General features: G+C 37.5%; 1 protein-coding gene across 1 annotated transcript; it reads left to right on the top strand.

The window, feature by feature from the left end:
* Window positions 1–2,350: 2,350 nt before the first annotated feature.
* On the top strand, window positions 2,351–17,005 carry LOC115929316 (wnt inhibitory factor 1-like). Its single transcript, XM_030998053.1, has 6 exons — window positions 2,351–2,827; window positions 7,005–7,135; window positions 14,051–14,150; window positions 15,218–15,361; window positions 15,915–16,013; window positions 16,866–17,005. Exons 1-6 carry the CDS (start codon window positions 2,710–2,712, stop codon window positions 17,003–17,005), a joined length of 732 nt encoding a protein of 243 aa, XP_030853913.1. The 5' UTR covers window positions 2,351–2,709.
* Window positions 17,006–17,388: the final 383 nt, after the last annotated feature.

Raw genomic sequence — 17,388 nt, 5'->3', positions numbered from 1 at the left:
CCCAATCTCCTGTCTACCCCTCTTTAACCCTTTTTATTAAATCTCTCACCCTCTCTTTATCTACTTTCTCTCTCTTTCTCTCTCTTTCTCTCTCTTTCTCTCTCCATCTCCCTCTCTATGTTTGTTAGACTATACAGGATTTAAAGAGATGGTATATCAACACTAAAAGAAACGACACATCAGCAGACAATATACCTCAAGTCAAAAACAAAGCTTTTATTCTGATTTTTCAACTGGTAAAATGCCACCAACAACAATCAAGATATCATAAAATTATTAAAGTTAAACCATTTGAAATCTTAACTACAATAATTTTCTCAATATTATTTGTTATTATCTCCACGTTTTCTATCTATCTCTTATAATCTATTTTCTATATAGTTTGTAATCATTAAAAGACGTATAAATAACAAAAATTTCATATTCAGTTTCCGTCTCCATCCACGTTTTACTACCCCTTCCCCATTCTCCCCTTCACGTAATAGGCCTCGTTGTGCACACACGGTCTTCTCTCTTCTTCTTTCGGTCTTTCCACCTCTGCTTTTCATTCACATTTCATGTTTATCGCAACTCCCATCTTCCTTCCTTCCCCCTTCGTCCCTCATGTATAAAAATATATTCATCACAGTCTAGGGTGTAAAATAAAATCACATCCTGGATACATGCTTATAATTTTAGCAACAGCTTATGATGTCTCTTTTTGAAAGCATAATCGCTTTTGTTGGTACATGTCACAAAAGGGGATTAAAAAAAAAAAAAAAAAAAAAAAAAATCGAAATTGCTGTTTTAGAAGTCAACAGAATTGTAAGTCAGAAGTTAAAACTCTAAAAAAAAGTCATATCCTATAGCAGGACATTACGTATATAATAAAGAACCAGTTTTATGTATATATGTGAAACATGATGTATTTTGAATTTTGTTTATGAAGTTGAAACAAGTTGGAAATAATGCCACACTCCCGCAGATCATATTTCAAGAGCCTTACTGTATGTGCGTTGGTCATTGTTTCCATAAGCCTAAAACTAGTTCTATATCATAAATCCTTTTGATTTATTATAACCCCCTTCTGTCTTGTTCCATCTAGAAGGAATCATGCCAAATATAACAGTCATGTTGTGTCTCCAAATCATGGACATTTCCGAAATGGGTGCAAAGCACTTTAAAAGGAGGAAGTCATTAATGTATCAAATTATTGGGCTGACAAATAAAAGCGAAGAAGATGGACAGGTTTCAACAGCTTTTATTGGAACTGGATGCATTGGTAAGAAATAGTACAGATCCCCAGCTTATCTTTGTCCTTCCTCTAAGCCTACAAGACGATTTGATGAGTCAAACGGTTGGTTGTCACCTGATTATTGTAAATCATTAATGCACTTCCCTAAAAGTGTCGGATAGGTGGTGGAGGGGGGGGGGGGGGCGGAGGTGCAAGTGCACTGGTTAAAGTATATCAGATATACCGTTGAGGCGCGTACGCAGGATTTTTTTCAAGGGTGGGTTTACATTTTTAAATCGGGCCGAAAATTTCGCAACAACTCAGCCAGCCGCTGAATAAGCGGGGGGGGGGGGGGGGGGGAGGGTAAGAGGACACTTACAAACAAAAAACAAAAAACAAAAAATCCAAACCCCCCCCCCCCACCCCCCCCCCCCCTCCCCCCTGTATACGCGCCTGATACCGTATAGTAAACGTTGAAAAGGAAAACAAAATGATCACATTATTTCTTTTTCGGGGTGACTCCCCCTTCCCCCCAAAAAGGCAGAAAACAACAAAAGAACAACAGACCAACAAGCAGAACAAACGTATTCGACAGCCTATTAATTATGTACCCAAGAGGAATAATTTACACCCCAAAAGTCACACCAAAGTGTGACGGTCATTTTTGCTTCTCTGTTTGATTGTAGGATTTTTGAGGGGGGGGGGTCACCCCGAAAAAGAAATAATGTGATGATCGCTTTTATTTTTTCCTTGTCCGAGAAAACTCATACTTATGCCCCGCCCACCCCCCCCCCCCTTCCTCCCCTGGCCTAGAATCCCGGATATGCTACTGTCTTATCGTTATGTAGATTCATCCTCATCATACACTAACTCTTGAACATCAAGAAAAATCGTAATCTCCTTTTAAAATGCCAGGTACTCGACTGACAGGTGACATGTCATATGTCTTTGTTGTATCTTTTCAAAGATTTCTTTTCTCTGTTATATGTTCTTTTTTTTCTCTTTTCCCCCTTTTGTTTTCTTTTTTACAGAGCTTCATTTCTTAGCAACAGGTATCTAAAGTGGATAGTTCAAAATTGTGTGTGAAATTCTGTGTATGCGTGTCGTTTCGCTTTACGCATGCACGGTTGCGTGCGTTCCATGCAGAAGTTTAGACATCTGGCGAAACGAATAGCGGGGGAGGGAAAGAAAAAAAAGTATATTAATAGTTCATAGAAGAGTCAGACTCATACTCACCCGCAAACTTTATGAGCTGTGAAACCAAGATCTACGCTGAAGTCTGGCCATTGAGGATTTTGTGTCCCTGTTTCATTGTTGTAATAAGGACAGTTGACTAATGATGCTCTAATTTGGCGATTTGAAGAACCGTCATATTTTATTGGCACCGCTATATGATCTTCATTTTGGGAGAATTTGATGACTGTGGATTAACTTTTAGAACTGATTACTGACATTTTTTGGCAGTCGAAGACTAGGATAATCAAATTAGATTGAGGATGGAGTCAGCTTTTGCATTTCTGTGTTTGTTAACAATTGTTTTGGCTGCGGATCCAGGTCCACCGAGTAGTGATGTAGATGTATGGATAGATCCAGCTCAAGCTAGAGAGCTCTTGTGTAAGTATAGGGTTTAATTTCCTTCTGTTTGGCGTCTTTAAGATCAAGAACAACAAAAAATATTCATAAATTTAGATATAATGTACAATTATGTTTAAGTTCTCGTGTAGAGTAAGCCAAGAAGCATCACCAATAACAACCAAGTGATAATTGACAATGTCATGCAGGAGTGATGTAGACGAAGAAGACGAAAATGAATACAAAGGATGAAGAAAAGAATTGAAAGGATTCATTACCTAATTATATATTGATGAGGTATCCGCTATAAGCATTCCGATATATGTACATTTCTTTCTGGAATGTGTGATTTTTCGACGAATCCTTCATTTTTTACATTTTTCCAGCTTCGGGCTGTTCACAAAACTCTAACCCCGCCCCCTTCTTTCGGATGTCAATTAAAAAAGAAGAAGTAGAATATTGATCCTTAAGAGCTTAAATTCCGGAAACATTTCAAAAATCATCCCCTGTCATAAATCATTCCATTTTATTCACTATATAACAATAGAATAAAATCCCAGGGAATCCAAGATAATCTTTCAGATCACAATGAATAAGAGTAATGTGTTACCTTCAATGCATACAAACGACCGCATACAGAGAGGGTGATACTTCAATGTTATGTTATTTCAGAAAAATAAGAAATTATTGTACCATGACCATAATGATCTAGTTTTCTTCTCCATGATACAATACCCTGTCGTACATAGTGATTTCGATACATGATTTTTTTTTAAAGGAAACAAATTTTCGTTCAATGGAAATATCTGAATCATTTTTTCTTTACAGTAAAGAAAAAGCGTTCTAAAGCCCTGCTCAAAAAGGTGCTCAATCAAATGATATTAATTACAATCGAATTATTTAGTACGAAGCATAAATGTATTTCCTTCATGTTACTATGCTAAAGGCTTTGTTCAACGCCTAGAAACCACGACAGCTATTACTACTGCTGCTACTACTACTACTACTACTACTACTACTACTACTACTACTACTATACTACTACTACTACTACTACTACTACTACTACCACTACTACTACTACTACTACTACTACTACTACTACTACTACTACTACTTCCAATATCAATTCTACTACTACCACTATGTTTGATTTTGATCTCCTTATATCGTATCTCTGTTCATTTGTTTTACTACTGAGGCTACTGTTATAATTATATCCATTTGGTTGGCTAATTATTATATACATGTATTTGCTAACATTTTATCCAATCAAAACTGTTCTCACTTGAAATGGCCAAGCCCCATTATTTTACATACAGCGGCAACATTGATGGTTACAAGTGATTTCTGGAAAAATTATCTTATCTTTTTGTATTGATATTTTTAATGAATTATTGAGTTGTGCAAAACCAAAATGTCGTTATATCACCAGTGGGAACAAACATAATTATGTTATGCTATATGCGAGGTCGGAGCAAGGAGTTGAGAGGGACAATAGTGAAGTTTTTCTCACCTTTTGGTTTTCGAACAAGAAGTTCAAATACCGGCTTGATATCATTATACTAAGTTATAAACGAAATTCATTACGGTCAGTGCCTGTAATGCTTAGTGTAATTACTTTGGAAGGGATACTGTTTCAGAATCTGGAATAGGATACGCGAATTCATAATGCAAGTTGGTAACTGTTATACCAAATTGGTTTAGTATCATAATAGACTCTTATTTTCATATTAGGCATACTAAGTATTGTTATGATAGGACGGGAAATATAGGACCGAATAAAAACATATCGACTTAAAAATTGGTAATTCAACATGAATTCCTTTCTGAACTTAGTCTGAACGTGATCAAAATTAAACCTAAGATGTGTGACAAACAGCAAACGCGTTTGTTAGTTAAAAATAGGTCAGAAATTTGAGCAGATAAAAGGGATTATGCTGTCATAATTCAACAATAAATAATTGTCCAAGAATGAATGAACTTGATTTAGAAAGGATGAACATTTCGAAATGCCAGGCGTCCAGGACAATTTCCACTGACCCATTTTGTAAGTCTGCGGTGATTTACCTCATTGAAGTACCTGGTCATATTGCATGATGGCAATACGGTGAAGGGGTTGTACACATCAACTAAGTGAAGAGCAACAAACAGTTTTTAGGCAGCAATGGGGACATCACCTTGAGTCATTCACGGCAGGATAGCGTTCTAAGCTAAGCCTCTTGTCACCCCCCCCCCTCCAGTCATACCGAAAGATCATGCAGACCGACAATCGACTGCACAAAATGCATTACCACAAAATCATGTCCAAGATTCGGTCGGTTTGCGGTCGATTTGGCAGTGTGACTGTATATTACAACACCCCATTAATTCCAATGAGACCGACACAGGACCGACAACAGTAAAAGCTCGTATATAGCCGGGAATCGGTCGGTTTGAAGTTGGTCTAGCGGTGTGACTTGGGTATAAGAAACCAAATTTATGCCAGATTAATTTCTACTGTTTGACACTGACAATCATTTTCCTTCGCTATTGTTCTTTCCATTTATACTACCTAGCTGGAGCGAAGCCACGGGATATTAAACACCACATGAACCGCATCACATGGTCATAATCGAATTATCTCACGATCTAGAATATTTTCTTCTTCTAAATCATTGGATAGGATCACTGCATATATATTGTGTCAACTTGTGATTCCGATTGTGATTTTGTATCTATTGTCAATTTTGATGATATTATAAGAGATGTGAAGGAGATACGATATGATATAGGCATGGTGTTTGTTTAAAGGTGACAGTCAGCCCAAACAGATTTTTTTATTTTTTTATATATGAGTTTCTGATGATAAAGCGATGTAAAACTGAAATCGAACGTATCGAAAAGAGGAAAAGTACATGTACATTATTCCTTTTACGGTGCACTTTGATTAAAAAAAACTTATTAGAAACTGTTTATTTATAATTAAACAAAAAAGTGATATTACCTTTGTTTTTCCATCACGTGCTCTACAGACTTGTTGAAAATGTTGCACCTAAATGCATATGTGATCATTTACTACAAACATATATATTAATATTCTACAACTTACAACTTTTATTTCATAAAGTGTCATGAAAACGATTTGCAGAGTTTAGTTAATCATCATTCCTTTAAGTATTGCTTTTCAGGCAATTGTTTATCTAGTAAGTTTATATTTTAAAAAAATATTAAAAATATATTTATTATGAGAACAATTCGAAGGTAAATTCACCTGACTCTACTATACAGTGTTTTGCTTGCTCTGTTGCACCGTTAACCAATTAGAAATCAAAGCATTGATATCGGAATTTCTCTCAGGAATTCCTTCGATTCGCCTACTTTCTAAATTTTGTTTACTGATTTGGTCTGCCAATCAAGTGAATCATTGTTTACTCTTTAATAGGCATGCAGGCACAGGTGATGGGACGTAAGAGGGATTTAATGGTTTGAACTAAACCCCCACCCCCCCCAAAAAAAAATACCAAGGTATTAGGTATAATGATAGCATCCCAATTCTGTCTATAATCAGCCCCCCCCCCCCTCCCCTGAAACCACATTTTGTTTGTAATTGTCCTGGCATAAACGTCATAGGAGAGCATAGAGGGTGGATTAGACTTGGAGTGGTAAACAAAAACGTACATTTATCTCATTTGTTACCATTAAGATTCAAACATACAGCTAGAGATTCAAGATTACGATATGTTAGTATAGAATAAGAATATTAATTAATTCGCTTCACTTCATTTTCTAATCCATGCTATTCAAGCGTGGACTTAACCATTAGACCTCTCTCAGAAAGTAGCTTCGATGGAGGGGAGGGGTGGGTGTGCAGGGCATGGGTGTCGATCCTTACGTAATACCTATTCATCAGGGGGGGGGGATGAATGAATAGATCATCCCCCCCTGATGAATAGGTATCAGTTACGGATCGACACCCATGGTGCAGGGAGTAGGGTGGGGCAGGAGCAGTTCCTTCTATTCGTGAAGGAGTTGTAGCATAATTATGCTTCCAGTGGATAGGCTAGTGGTCCCTCCCTTCATTTCAAAGACAGCTCGATGACCTTGCTCAACTATAATTTCTTCAATCTGTTCGTTGTTATAGTTCCTTTGGACTACTTTCATTAATCCACGTGTGTGTACGTTTTTTCATAGTTCCTTTAATCTGTTTATTTCCCCGGTATTTTGTTTTGATCCTCAGGTCGCGGCGCCACGTTGGATATCGTTCGAGGAGGTGAAGCCCAACCAATCATCCAGAAACTTCGTAACAAGCTCACCGTCATCCCGCCTGATATCAATACTGTCAATATCACATGGAGGGCTGCACCTGGGGTGAGGTCCTTTCCTTTGATTGTATCCATATTCATGCATCTTCTTTTTGTATTCCTTTATATCCCTTCATCTTTCTTCTTCTTCCCCAGTCTTTCCTTATCTTCCTCTATCTTTTGTCGGCGACGTGAATGTATGTGACCCGTGTCACGTTTTTACCGCATCTCATTCTAATGTCACCATGAAGAACTTTTTTCTGTTCGCTCTCCATGATTTCTTTGATAATGTGTGATGCACCTGTTCTTTTCCCTACTTCTCTCTTCCACAACCTGCTTATGAATGTGACTATGACCCGTTTCATGTTTACACTGCATGACACTTGAATGTCATCATCAGACCAAGAAGTTACTAACTTCTTGATCAGACACGCGGTTCTTCGATTTTTCCTTTTCTTCCCTGCAATGCACCTCTTGTTTCCCTCATACACTCTCTTTACCACAATCCAAAATTTTAAACAATTATGAATAGTATTGTGGTATTAAGTTCAGTCAATTTGAGTGAGTTCAGCTTCTTTCGATCGATCAACCCTCTAGCTTTTTCTTCAAAGAAACTTGGATTCATTTCTGTTTTACCCACAATTATCATTACTTCAAACAATTTGGATGTGTGTGTTTGTGTGTGTGTGTGTGGGGGGGGGCAACATTGTTCTTCTATAGTCCCCCTCTTTTATGACCGATGCTTGAGAGGCAATTTCATATTGTCAATCGTGAAAGGCTAATCGTGGTACAAATCAAAGGTCATCACACAATAGTGTAATGAAACGAAAGCATATCAGACATTTCTGTCAAATAAAGTCGGGTCACCTCTTGATATTAAGTATGACTTCCATTACTTTAGTAATTATAAGAAAAAACATTGGAACATACAAGCGTTGGAGGTAATTAAATTTCCTCTAATATTTGTAAGTTTTAAAGGTAATCAATTAAAGCATAGCAGACATTACTGTCACAGATAGTCTGGTCATCTCCTGATTTAAAGGAATTGCTGTCTGAAATATAGACTTCCATTACTTTAATAAGTACAAGAATAACCATTGGAACTTCCAAATTGTAGAGGTAAAATACTCTGTCTAGTGTCTTTATTAGAAAATTTTACGAGGTACAAATTCGATTTTATTTCCCTTATTAAAGGCCTAAATGGGTATTTATTTGAAATCCAAAATGTTTAGGGGTAACACGATACAAGGTCACCCCTCAAAGGATGTCTTGCCAATAATCACCATCATTACGAGCGCATCTATCCCCAAACCCAAAACAACAATTGGTTATAGAGCACGGGGAGGGCAATATACTTTTTGATAATAGTAGTAATTGGTTTGATACGATCCGAGCACCAAATGATCAGGTTAAACCCCTGAACACTCCCCGCTGATCCCATCAGTATAAATTGACTCACACCTCACTTCAAATAATCATATCACTTATACCGCCCAGACACCAGGTGTATCTCATGCCATTGTGAAGCGAGAGATCTACCGAGACACTTGGCAAATATAATGTTTGATTTGCACATCAAATTGTTCAGTCATTAATGATGGACTCTTTACGCCCACTTACCTCCTCCTTTGGGCTAACATCACTTATTGAACAATCGCTCTAATATTCCCCCCTCTACTCCCCCCTCGATCTTTGTATCATTTTACTCGTGTCGCTCACAAAGGAGTTCGACTTTGGCTTAGCCTTGGAACTGCAGTTTTGTTAGGATTTGTGCTTTTTGCTTATTATATTTTGTAACCTGAATGAATATATCATAGGTTCAGTTTATAACTGAATACAAAATGAAAGAAAAGTTACATGTCTATATTCATAATACTTGAAACCTGTGTAATTTAAAAAGTGCGGGTATAAAATCTGAATATACTCCTTTTCAACGACAACGTCACAACGAACAAAAATGAAGAGGCGGCGGGGGGGGGGGGGGTGATGGAAGATTTCTGAAAAACGTACCTTAATGTGGAAAGTAAGGCATCGAATACACCTTTATTTTCAAAACTCAACTCCACGATAATATTATAGCGTTTCCATCGAACTGTCGAATGTATTCAACACCTTTAAACCGCGAGAACTCCGTCAAAGTTGGCACCCTGAGTTGTATCGGTGATGTTTATTTTGCTATTGTGACGATTTTTTTTTATTCAACGCTACCATACCCTCTGGCGGGATAAGAATTAATACAATAATTTATCATTGGACTATTATCGGCTGGAGCCTTTTGCCGCCGAGTTATGAAATGAAACAAATTGTGTTTATAGTCATCACATTGCGGTAACAGAACTGTGCATTGTGAGTTGGTTATAATGAGGAAAGAGGGTCCCGATATGTTGATATTCTGGTTGCATTTTTCATCTTGAATGATAAAATCAAAATATTGTGGCTTCTTTATAATCCTATTCAGGTGCAGTTTTAATAATATTATTCACACTTAACAGGAAAAGTGAAAATACGTGCCGTTTATTATTTTGATGCGTGAACAGAGACAGGATTAAATTTCATAGAAATCAGAAAAGACGGAAATATTATAATGAATCATTGTTATTAGGTGAATTACAAGCCACTGAACGACATCTGAAATATAGTATATGACGTTGTAAAATCTTGTTTGTATTGAGCCTATAGTATAATGGTGGGTTCTATTTTTAATTCCTATTTAATTCATAAAATATACAGAAGAATACTAAATAACAGGCACTAAATAAATATGATGATCTCAAGTTGTATAAAGATTATTCAACACAGACTAATAAGTTGAAACTATGACCCATCACCCCACAAAACATAACAAAATATAACAAGCGATAATTTTCAAATTTCTAACTTGAAACCTCGATATTAGGGATGGCCTTGTGGTTGGCTGTCTAGTGTAACCTCAGTTCGAAACCCCATTGCGTCTTCTTGATGATGACGTCGAAGGTCGGCTCCAAAAATTATTGAAATTGTTATATGTCTTTAAAAAAATAAAGCTTGCTTACTAAATGCTCTCATATGCATTACAGCGTTTGGCCCCTATTATAATTATGGACGCCATAAACATTAGTAATCATTATTTCAAACAGACATACTATAGTGCACTTCAACTCCAACAATCCGAACAAATTTATTACTGAATGGCCAGTCACGTTATCGTGTAGTCTTTTCAATCATTTCGATTTGTCAGAAAACAAGAAAGGGTGTCTGTGACTCTGTGTCATTAATACACCTGCCATATTTCATTTCAGCTTTACTGCTGCTTATTGGTAGCGATTTAGAAGTAAAGTGAATAAATTGTTGCCTTCCGGCTTGTTTTTAAAGGGAGTGGATCGCCAGTTTCCATGTGCAGAAGGCCATAATTCGCTGACACCAGACTTGGTGGAAATACCATTAATGGGGGTAGAAATTTGCACACAGCAAACCCATAGTCCAGTCAAGAATTACCCCCTAATCTCTCGGAGAGCTCGAGAGTCTTCGGGTAAATCAAACCATTACATAAGGTCCAATGGTCATAAAACTCAAGGCTAACCCTGGTGATTGACAACACCTGTTATTAGGTAAACACCCGAACGGTGTCGAATTCCCCATGAGAGCCGACTACTCAGTGACTTTAACACGGTCAATGCTCTGGAAACGAATCTGTATCGCATTAAAGTCACTGAGTAGTCGGCTCTCATGGGGAATTCGACACCGTTCGGGTGTTTACCCAATAACAGGTGTTGTCAATCACCAGGGTTAGCCTTGAGTTTTATGACCATTGGACCTTATGTAATGCTTTGAATTGCCCGAAGACTCTCGAGCTCTCCGAGAGATTAGGGGGTAATTCTTGACTGGACTATGGGTTTGCTGTGTGCAAATTTGTACCCCCATTAATGGTATTTCCACCAAGTCTGGTGTCAGCGAATTATGGCCTTCTGCACATGGAAACTGGCGATCCACCCCCTTTAAGGGATAGGGGTGGATATTGGGGGTATTGTAGTCATGAAAGATCTTTCAAAACGTTTTTTTTTTTCCTGATCAAATGAGAACGATCAAATCTTTGAGGCAACAGTCATGACAGACTTGTAATGTCAAAGTTTAGTATGTGGAGGTACTTAAACAAATTGTAAAATTGTCCATGTAATATGAAGGAAATTTAACGTTTCAGAGAAAGAGATTTATGACGGTTTGATCGGACACATCGACATGGTTCAGCGCAAAATCATTATGAGAGGGATTGGAAGAAGTGGGTGGAGGATAGTCTTATTCTAGCTTTGTAATATGGTTTTGTTCTTTGACTGGACAGCTGCTCAATCTCCTTAGCCCCAGTTAGACCACACTGTCTCTCAGTGCTATTATTAGTTTCGGAGAGGAAAGTAATGAGATCCTAAATACATAAAGCAGTTGTGTTCATCAAGTTTATATTCGTGACTATATTTGATTACCTTTTATCAACTGGTTTTAACTCATACTCTAGAAGGGCCATCTGTTGGTATTCTTCAAAACTCGCCGAGAAGTTTCGATGAAGTCATTTACACCTGTTCTGAGAGTATATAGAGCACAGTGATACCATAGACATAACTTATGATGATACTATTCTTTAAAATGCAAAGGTTTTGTTTTCAAGATTAAATTTTGGTTAAGGAGGGGGGGGTGGGGCTTTTACATGGCCGATGCAAACGGTGAATAATAGTGAGCCCCTACATGGATCCCTATATGGATATTTATCCATCTATCTGTCTAAGTATCTTCTCCCAGTTCGGAGGTTGATTGCATTTTCTCTCCATTTCACTCTATCTTTTGCCATTCTGGTGCACTCATGCCGTTTTAGTCCACTCCAATTCTTGACATTCTCTTCCCAGTTGATTCTGGTTCTCCCTCTCGGTCTAGTGCCTTCCACTATCCCCTCCAACGCATCCTTTAAAGGCCCACTGCACTACTGGTAGCTACTTGCGCCCTCTATATAACAAACAATGCATAATCGGTGACCATTGGTGCCCCATGATCCTCTTTTTCTTATGTTAACTGAGAGCTGAGTTGATGAGATAACCACCTGTCCAGTGACCTTGCAGAGCGGTCTAATCCCTCCTGGAAACTACGGCAGATAAGCTTTAAGAGGCTTTGGCGCCTTTTAACATGACCAAAGTATTTGACTTTTCTCTCCTTACCTAACCCTACCAGTGCAATTTGTTTACGCCCTGCTATGTGCAATATCTCTTTGTTGGTTTTCATTTGTTTCCAGGATATTTTCATCATCCTTCTGTAAATCCACATTTATTTTCCACAGCCTTGCTTATTGTCCATGTTTCTGTTACATACAATGGGACAGACCATACATAACAGCTTACTAATTTTCACCTTTCTATCAGTGAATAAGTTTTTTATTGCCAGAAATGTATTCTGAGCAATTTCTATTCTTCTTTTTATTTCTGCTTCGCATCTGGCATCATCTGTGATATTTTGTCCTAAGTAGATGTAATTACTGACCTGCTCAATGATATGTCCATCGAGTTTCAAACAGATTCTAGGCTTCGGGAGCGCCAGGAGGGTCAAATCTGACTGACATGAGCGCTATACAAGAACCCACTATTATTATTATTATTATTATTCTCTGTTCTACTAAAGTGGATAACTGATTTTGCTATTTAGGGTGTTCTATTATACCCCATGAGGAGAGACTAAATGAATGGATGAATGAATGAATGAATGAATTACGGAAGGAATGAATGAATAATTGAATAAATGAATAAATAAATGAACTAGTCAATAAATCAATTAAATAATAACGTGTATCATTGAGTTAGAATCCAAGATGAGGGTAGAAGTTAAGTACAGCTGTACTCAAAACAGTATAAAAGTTGGGTCTTCTTTTGAATTTCACTAGTTTGTGATCCGTTGTGTAATGACGAATTTAGTATTGGCCTATTCGAAATGGATAACTAGTTTTTTTAAATATATATATAAAAGTAACTGGACACTGTCTTCAAGAGAAAACGACTTAACAGACTAGAATAGTTAAACATTCCACAAATCGATCAATCTTCTGAACATTAGATTGTACAAATATTCGACCGTGGGACCAATTTCTATAAAATTCACATTTTGAGTTGTCAAGGACAAAATATAAAAATACCACATAATATACAAACAGTCTATAATGGTTCGCAGATGGTTTAACAGCGCACGCAAACGAGCCACCCGTTGATATGGGGTTGGAATTATTCAAATATTGAACTAGAAATGTCAACTCAAACAGACAGATGTTTATTGGATAATAGCATACCACTTTTGAAATAATGCTGGTGTGGGAGAGTTAGAGATAGAGAGAAACTGAGAGAGACAGAGAGAGACAGAGAGAGAGAGAGAGACATACAGAGAGAGAGAGAGAGAGAAAGAGAGAGAGAGAGAGAGAGAGATACAGAGAGAGAGAGAGAGAGAGAGAGAGAGAGGGGGGATGGGGGGGGGGGGGGGGTGGGAGAAAATGAGGGAGGGAGAGCTCATTAAATGTTCTGCGGTATTACTTCGGAGTATTCATTAGTAACTTTGAATTATGATAAAGTCTTTTGTTTGCCAGCAGGGACACCGTCCCTCTTGCAAGTTTTATAAGTATACGTAGGCTACACTAGAGAATAAAACATATTATTACATTAGTCTAGACTCAACTAATTACACGTTATGAAACGATGGATTGTTTAACTGTATACTTTATTAATACAAGTCAACTTCTCCAACATGTTATCATAGTTAACACCGACACCAATTAATTTGATTTAATTTGCCTGCACCATGTACATGTTCACTCAAACACGTTCAGTTGAAGTAAAATTACAGATATCATATACGATGCGTATTACAGGTGTACATTTATGATCTTAAAATCGTTCATTGACGTTAAATGATAATGCGTAAAATTTATTATTTCTAGACGATTACTCATTACAGTTTCTTCATTTTCTCTTCCACTTCTTTATAGTTTCATTATGCCATCCACGCAAGAACAGCAAACACCAGGCTCATGGAGAACCTTGCTATCACAATACCGCCCTCTGGAACTATACCAACCTCTGAAAGTGGTAAGTGCTTTCGAAAAATCGACCCAAGGGCAATTTCAATACAACATTGTATATCCCATAGAAATCATGTTTGGATCACATAATACTGAATTGTAATGTTTGCACACTTCAAAAGGTGATTGACAGGGCGTATCCGGACACCTACCCCCTGGACATCCACCCCCGGATAACCACCTCCAGTCAATTACCCCCTAGGACAACTACCCCCTAGGACAACTAGCCCCCTAGGGCAAGCACCCTCTAGGTCGACTACCCCCAGGACAACTACCCCCGGACAACTAGCCCCCAGACAACTACCCCCTAGGATAGTTGTCCTATAGGATGGTTGTCGTATGGGGTAGTTTATTGGGGGTAGATGTCCGGGGGTAGTTGTCCAGGGTAGTTGTCCTAGGGGTAGTTGACTGGGGGTGGCTATCCGGGGTGGATGTCCAGGGGGTAGGTGTCCTAGAACCGGACAGGGCTATTGATATTGCATTAAGTTGATTTTTAAAAGTAGTTGCGATCATCGTGGTAGTAATAAAGTAAAATATTATAGAGGGTGGGGTTGTAATGTATTTTGATCGTATATCAGATGAGATTCATGGAGGGGCACTATCGAAGCATATTGTCATGATGGTTAAGAATTTAGAATGATGACGCGTGAGAGCACTATGGACGTTATAGTGAACTTATGGGGCAGGGCCCGGGGGTAGGGATGTTTAATTTCCCGATATATTCGGCTATAGAATCACCTCATAATAATAGGGGCTGCAAGATAGTCTAATATTACTGTAATGAAGCCTCATGAGTGATTTACTTTTAAAACAACATGATAGGAGAAATAAAATTATTGATAAACCCAAGTTTAGCAACGAAACACGTTTTTAATTAATGCTACAGATTGATATAAAATGCTCAACGATATGGTAAGAAACAATATATTTATATTATTTATATATATATTTTTTTTGGGGGGGGGGGGCGGGGTCTTATAGGCCATTAAATTAGTATGGAAGAAATAATTCAAGCTGATTAATAGCAAATCACTGAATAGATATATAATTGTCCTTTTTCCCTTTTCTGATCAGTTTTTCAGGTGGAGCTACGATGCACGGGAAGACAAACTGGTATTGCTTCAGGTCGGTTTGTCTTGAAGATATGGGATGAAACCAAACGTCTCATCCCAGGATCGCCACTTAGGATTCCATTCCAGAAGCAGTGCTGGAAAAAGGGTAAGACAAATTATTGATCACTGCCATTAAGATATCTTAAATGATCAGAAAAGTTCAACCAGTAAGGTAAAACGCCATGTCTTTTACTGTTTGAAAATTCCCTTTGAAAGGCCATCAAGCGTTTTATTTTATTGCTTTTTATTTTGTTGCACAATAATCTAGATTGCGGGGAAAAAACTATGTCAAATATACAACTTTTGTCACATAAGTATAGCTAATCTGAATAAGAAAAATGATGCAACCAACCTCTGCGGTATGAGAGGGGTGGTTCACAAAAGGAGATCTGTTTCAAACCCAAGTGGTCACCAAGTTCAGGCTCTGGTAATGCAGAGGAAAATTGAGTACATTTATTGTTCCTCTTCAAAGAGTTTTTTCTGTTGCTCCGACATTTACTTCGGCGACAATATTGCTACGGCTTTATTTCATCAAAAAGTATAGGGTTAGGGTAATAGTTGCAGGTGTTAGAATAAGGTTAGAGTTAGGGCTGGGTTCATTGTTGAAGTTATGCATTTTGTTTAAAGTAGGAATTATCGGTTTTCGTTGTTCTTTTCAGTCAAGCCGTGTCATCCTCCGTGTGGTAACGGTGCTGTGTGTGCTGATGATGGCGTCTGTGAGTGTCCAGAAGGCTACTATGGAACCAGCTGCAAACATGGTAATACCACACCACCACGATCTCAAACACGATGTATTGACATCGTACTGTCAAGCTCATGTAGTATCGTGATTAGCACTTGACATACACATACATCTTGAGCAGGCCTTGCTTGTTAGCGGTCGCCTAAATTTTGCTTTACAGCAAGTTGACAAATTTGGACCACGCCCTGTTTCAGGCATTCAGCATGATGTAATATGAGGTTTTGGTTTTGAGGAATATTTTCTAGCATTGCTGTATTGTTTTAATAATATAATGTGTATATTATAGACAAACACACGGTCAGAATATTATATCACTTGAAACTGGATGATGTCAATTAAACTTAATCTAGATATTGAAATTCTCTTTTTTTTGCGACCAGTGAAAATTACGCCCTGTTTAGAAAAAGTTTTACGCTCATTACGGATGTTCAGATATTGGATTTAAGATAGCTTCGAATGTATCATGATCAGGGGGGTGTTTCACAAAGATCCTAAGTTGAACTTATCTCTAAGTTGGACTTAAAAATTATGGAAAGCCATTAGCATCTTTGAAAATATTTTGTAAAAGTTATTTTGAAAGGCATTAATTGTTTATTCAAATCATTCATATTTTCTATCATCAAGGAGATTTCATGTTCTGGATCTGGAATTTATAAAAAGTCTAAAATACTTGAATTTCTGCTTTTGAATATATTTCATTTTAAGACTCCAATGGCTGTCCATAATTTTTAAGTCCAACTTAGAGTTAAGTTCTACTTAGGATCTTTGTGAAACACCCCCCAGGTATGAATGACGTATGATCATGATGTATAGTAAATTAATATGATTATTCTTACGTTCATCAATATCCACTTCTGTCTTTCTTTAGCTATATGCATCCCACATTGTTTTAATGGTGGATCGTGTATTGAGCCCAGTGTGTGTCAATGTCAAGATGGATTCACAGGAAATCGATGCCAAACAGGTATGGATACAGTTCTTTCGTTCTTTTTTACTCATATAATGTAAATAAATTATACGATAAACATTCAACATTTCATTATCTTAGATTGATTCCAAACTCAACTCATTATTTGAGCAATGAGCTGCAAGTATTACACACCATGAGTTTATATGGCAACCTGTAATTTCAACTTTGACTAAATGATGATTGAGTATTAAATGATGATAAATAAAATAAGGATATATGCCTCTCTCTCTCTCTCTCTCTCTCTCTCTCTCTCTCTCGTCATTTTCCAATCCATTCTTCTGTTTTGCAAATTATTTGGACATAAATAGGAATTTTTCAAAAAAGAAAACAAAATACATGTGTGTGTTAAGTGCTTACAAAATATTACTGTACAAGTGAAGATTACGGTTTATCAGCCCAGAATCGATACATGACCCACTAA

This window comes from Strongylocentrotus purpuratus, unplaced genomic scaffold (assembly GCF_000002235.5).
Source record: "Strongylocentrotus purpuratus isolate Spur 01 unplaced genomic scaffold, Spur_5.0 spur5_contig_858, whole genome shotgun sequence".
Taxonomy (NCBI): Eukaryota; Metazoa; Echinodermata; class Echinoidea; order Camarodonta; family Strongylocentrotidae; genus Strongylocentrotus; species Strongylocentrotus purpuratus.
This window is presented reverse-complemented; position numbering and strand designations above follow the sequence as displayed.

Excerpts from the sequence above, each read along its gene's own strand:
- LOC115929316 (XM_030998053.1), top strand. The coding sequence starts at position 2,710 with ATGGAGTCAGCTTTTGCATTTCTGTGTTTGTTAACAATTGTTTTGGCT. Across the intron at positions 2,828-7,004 it reads TCAAGCTAGAGAGCTCTTGT|GTCGCGGCGCCACGTTGGAT; the intron begins GTAAGTATAGGG and ends TTTGATCCTCAG. Across the intron at positions 14,151-15,217 it reads TATACCAACCTCTGAAAGTG|TTTTTCAGGTGGAGCTACGA; the intron begins GTAAGTGCTTTC and ends TTTTCTGATCAG.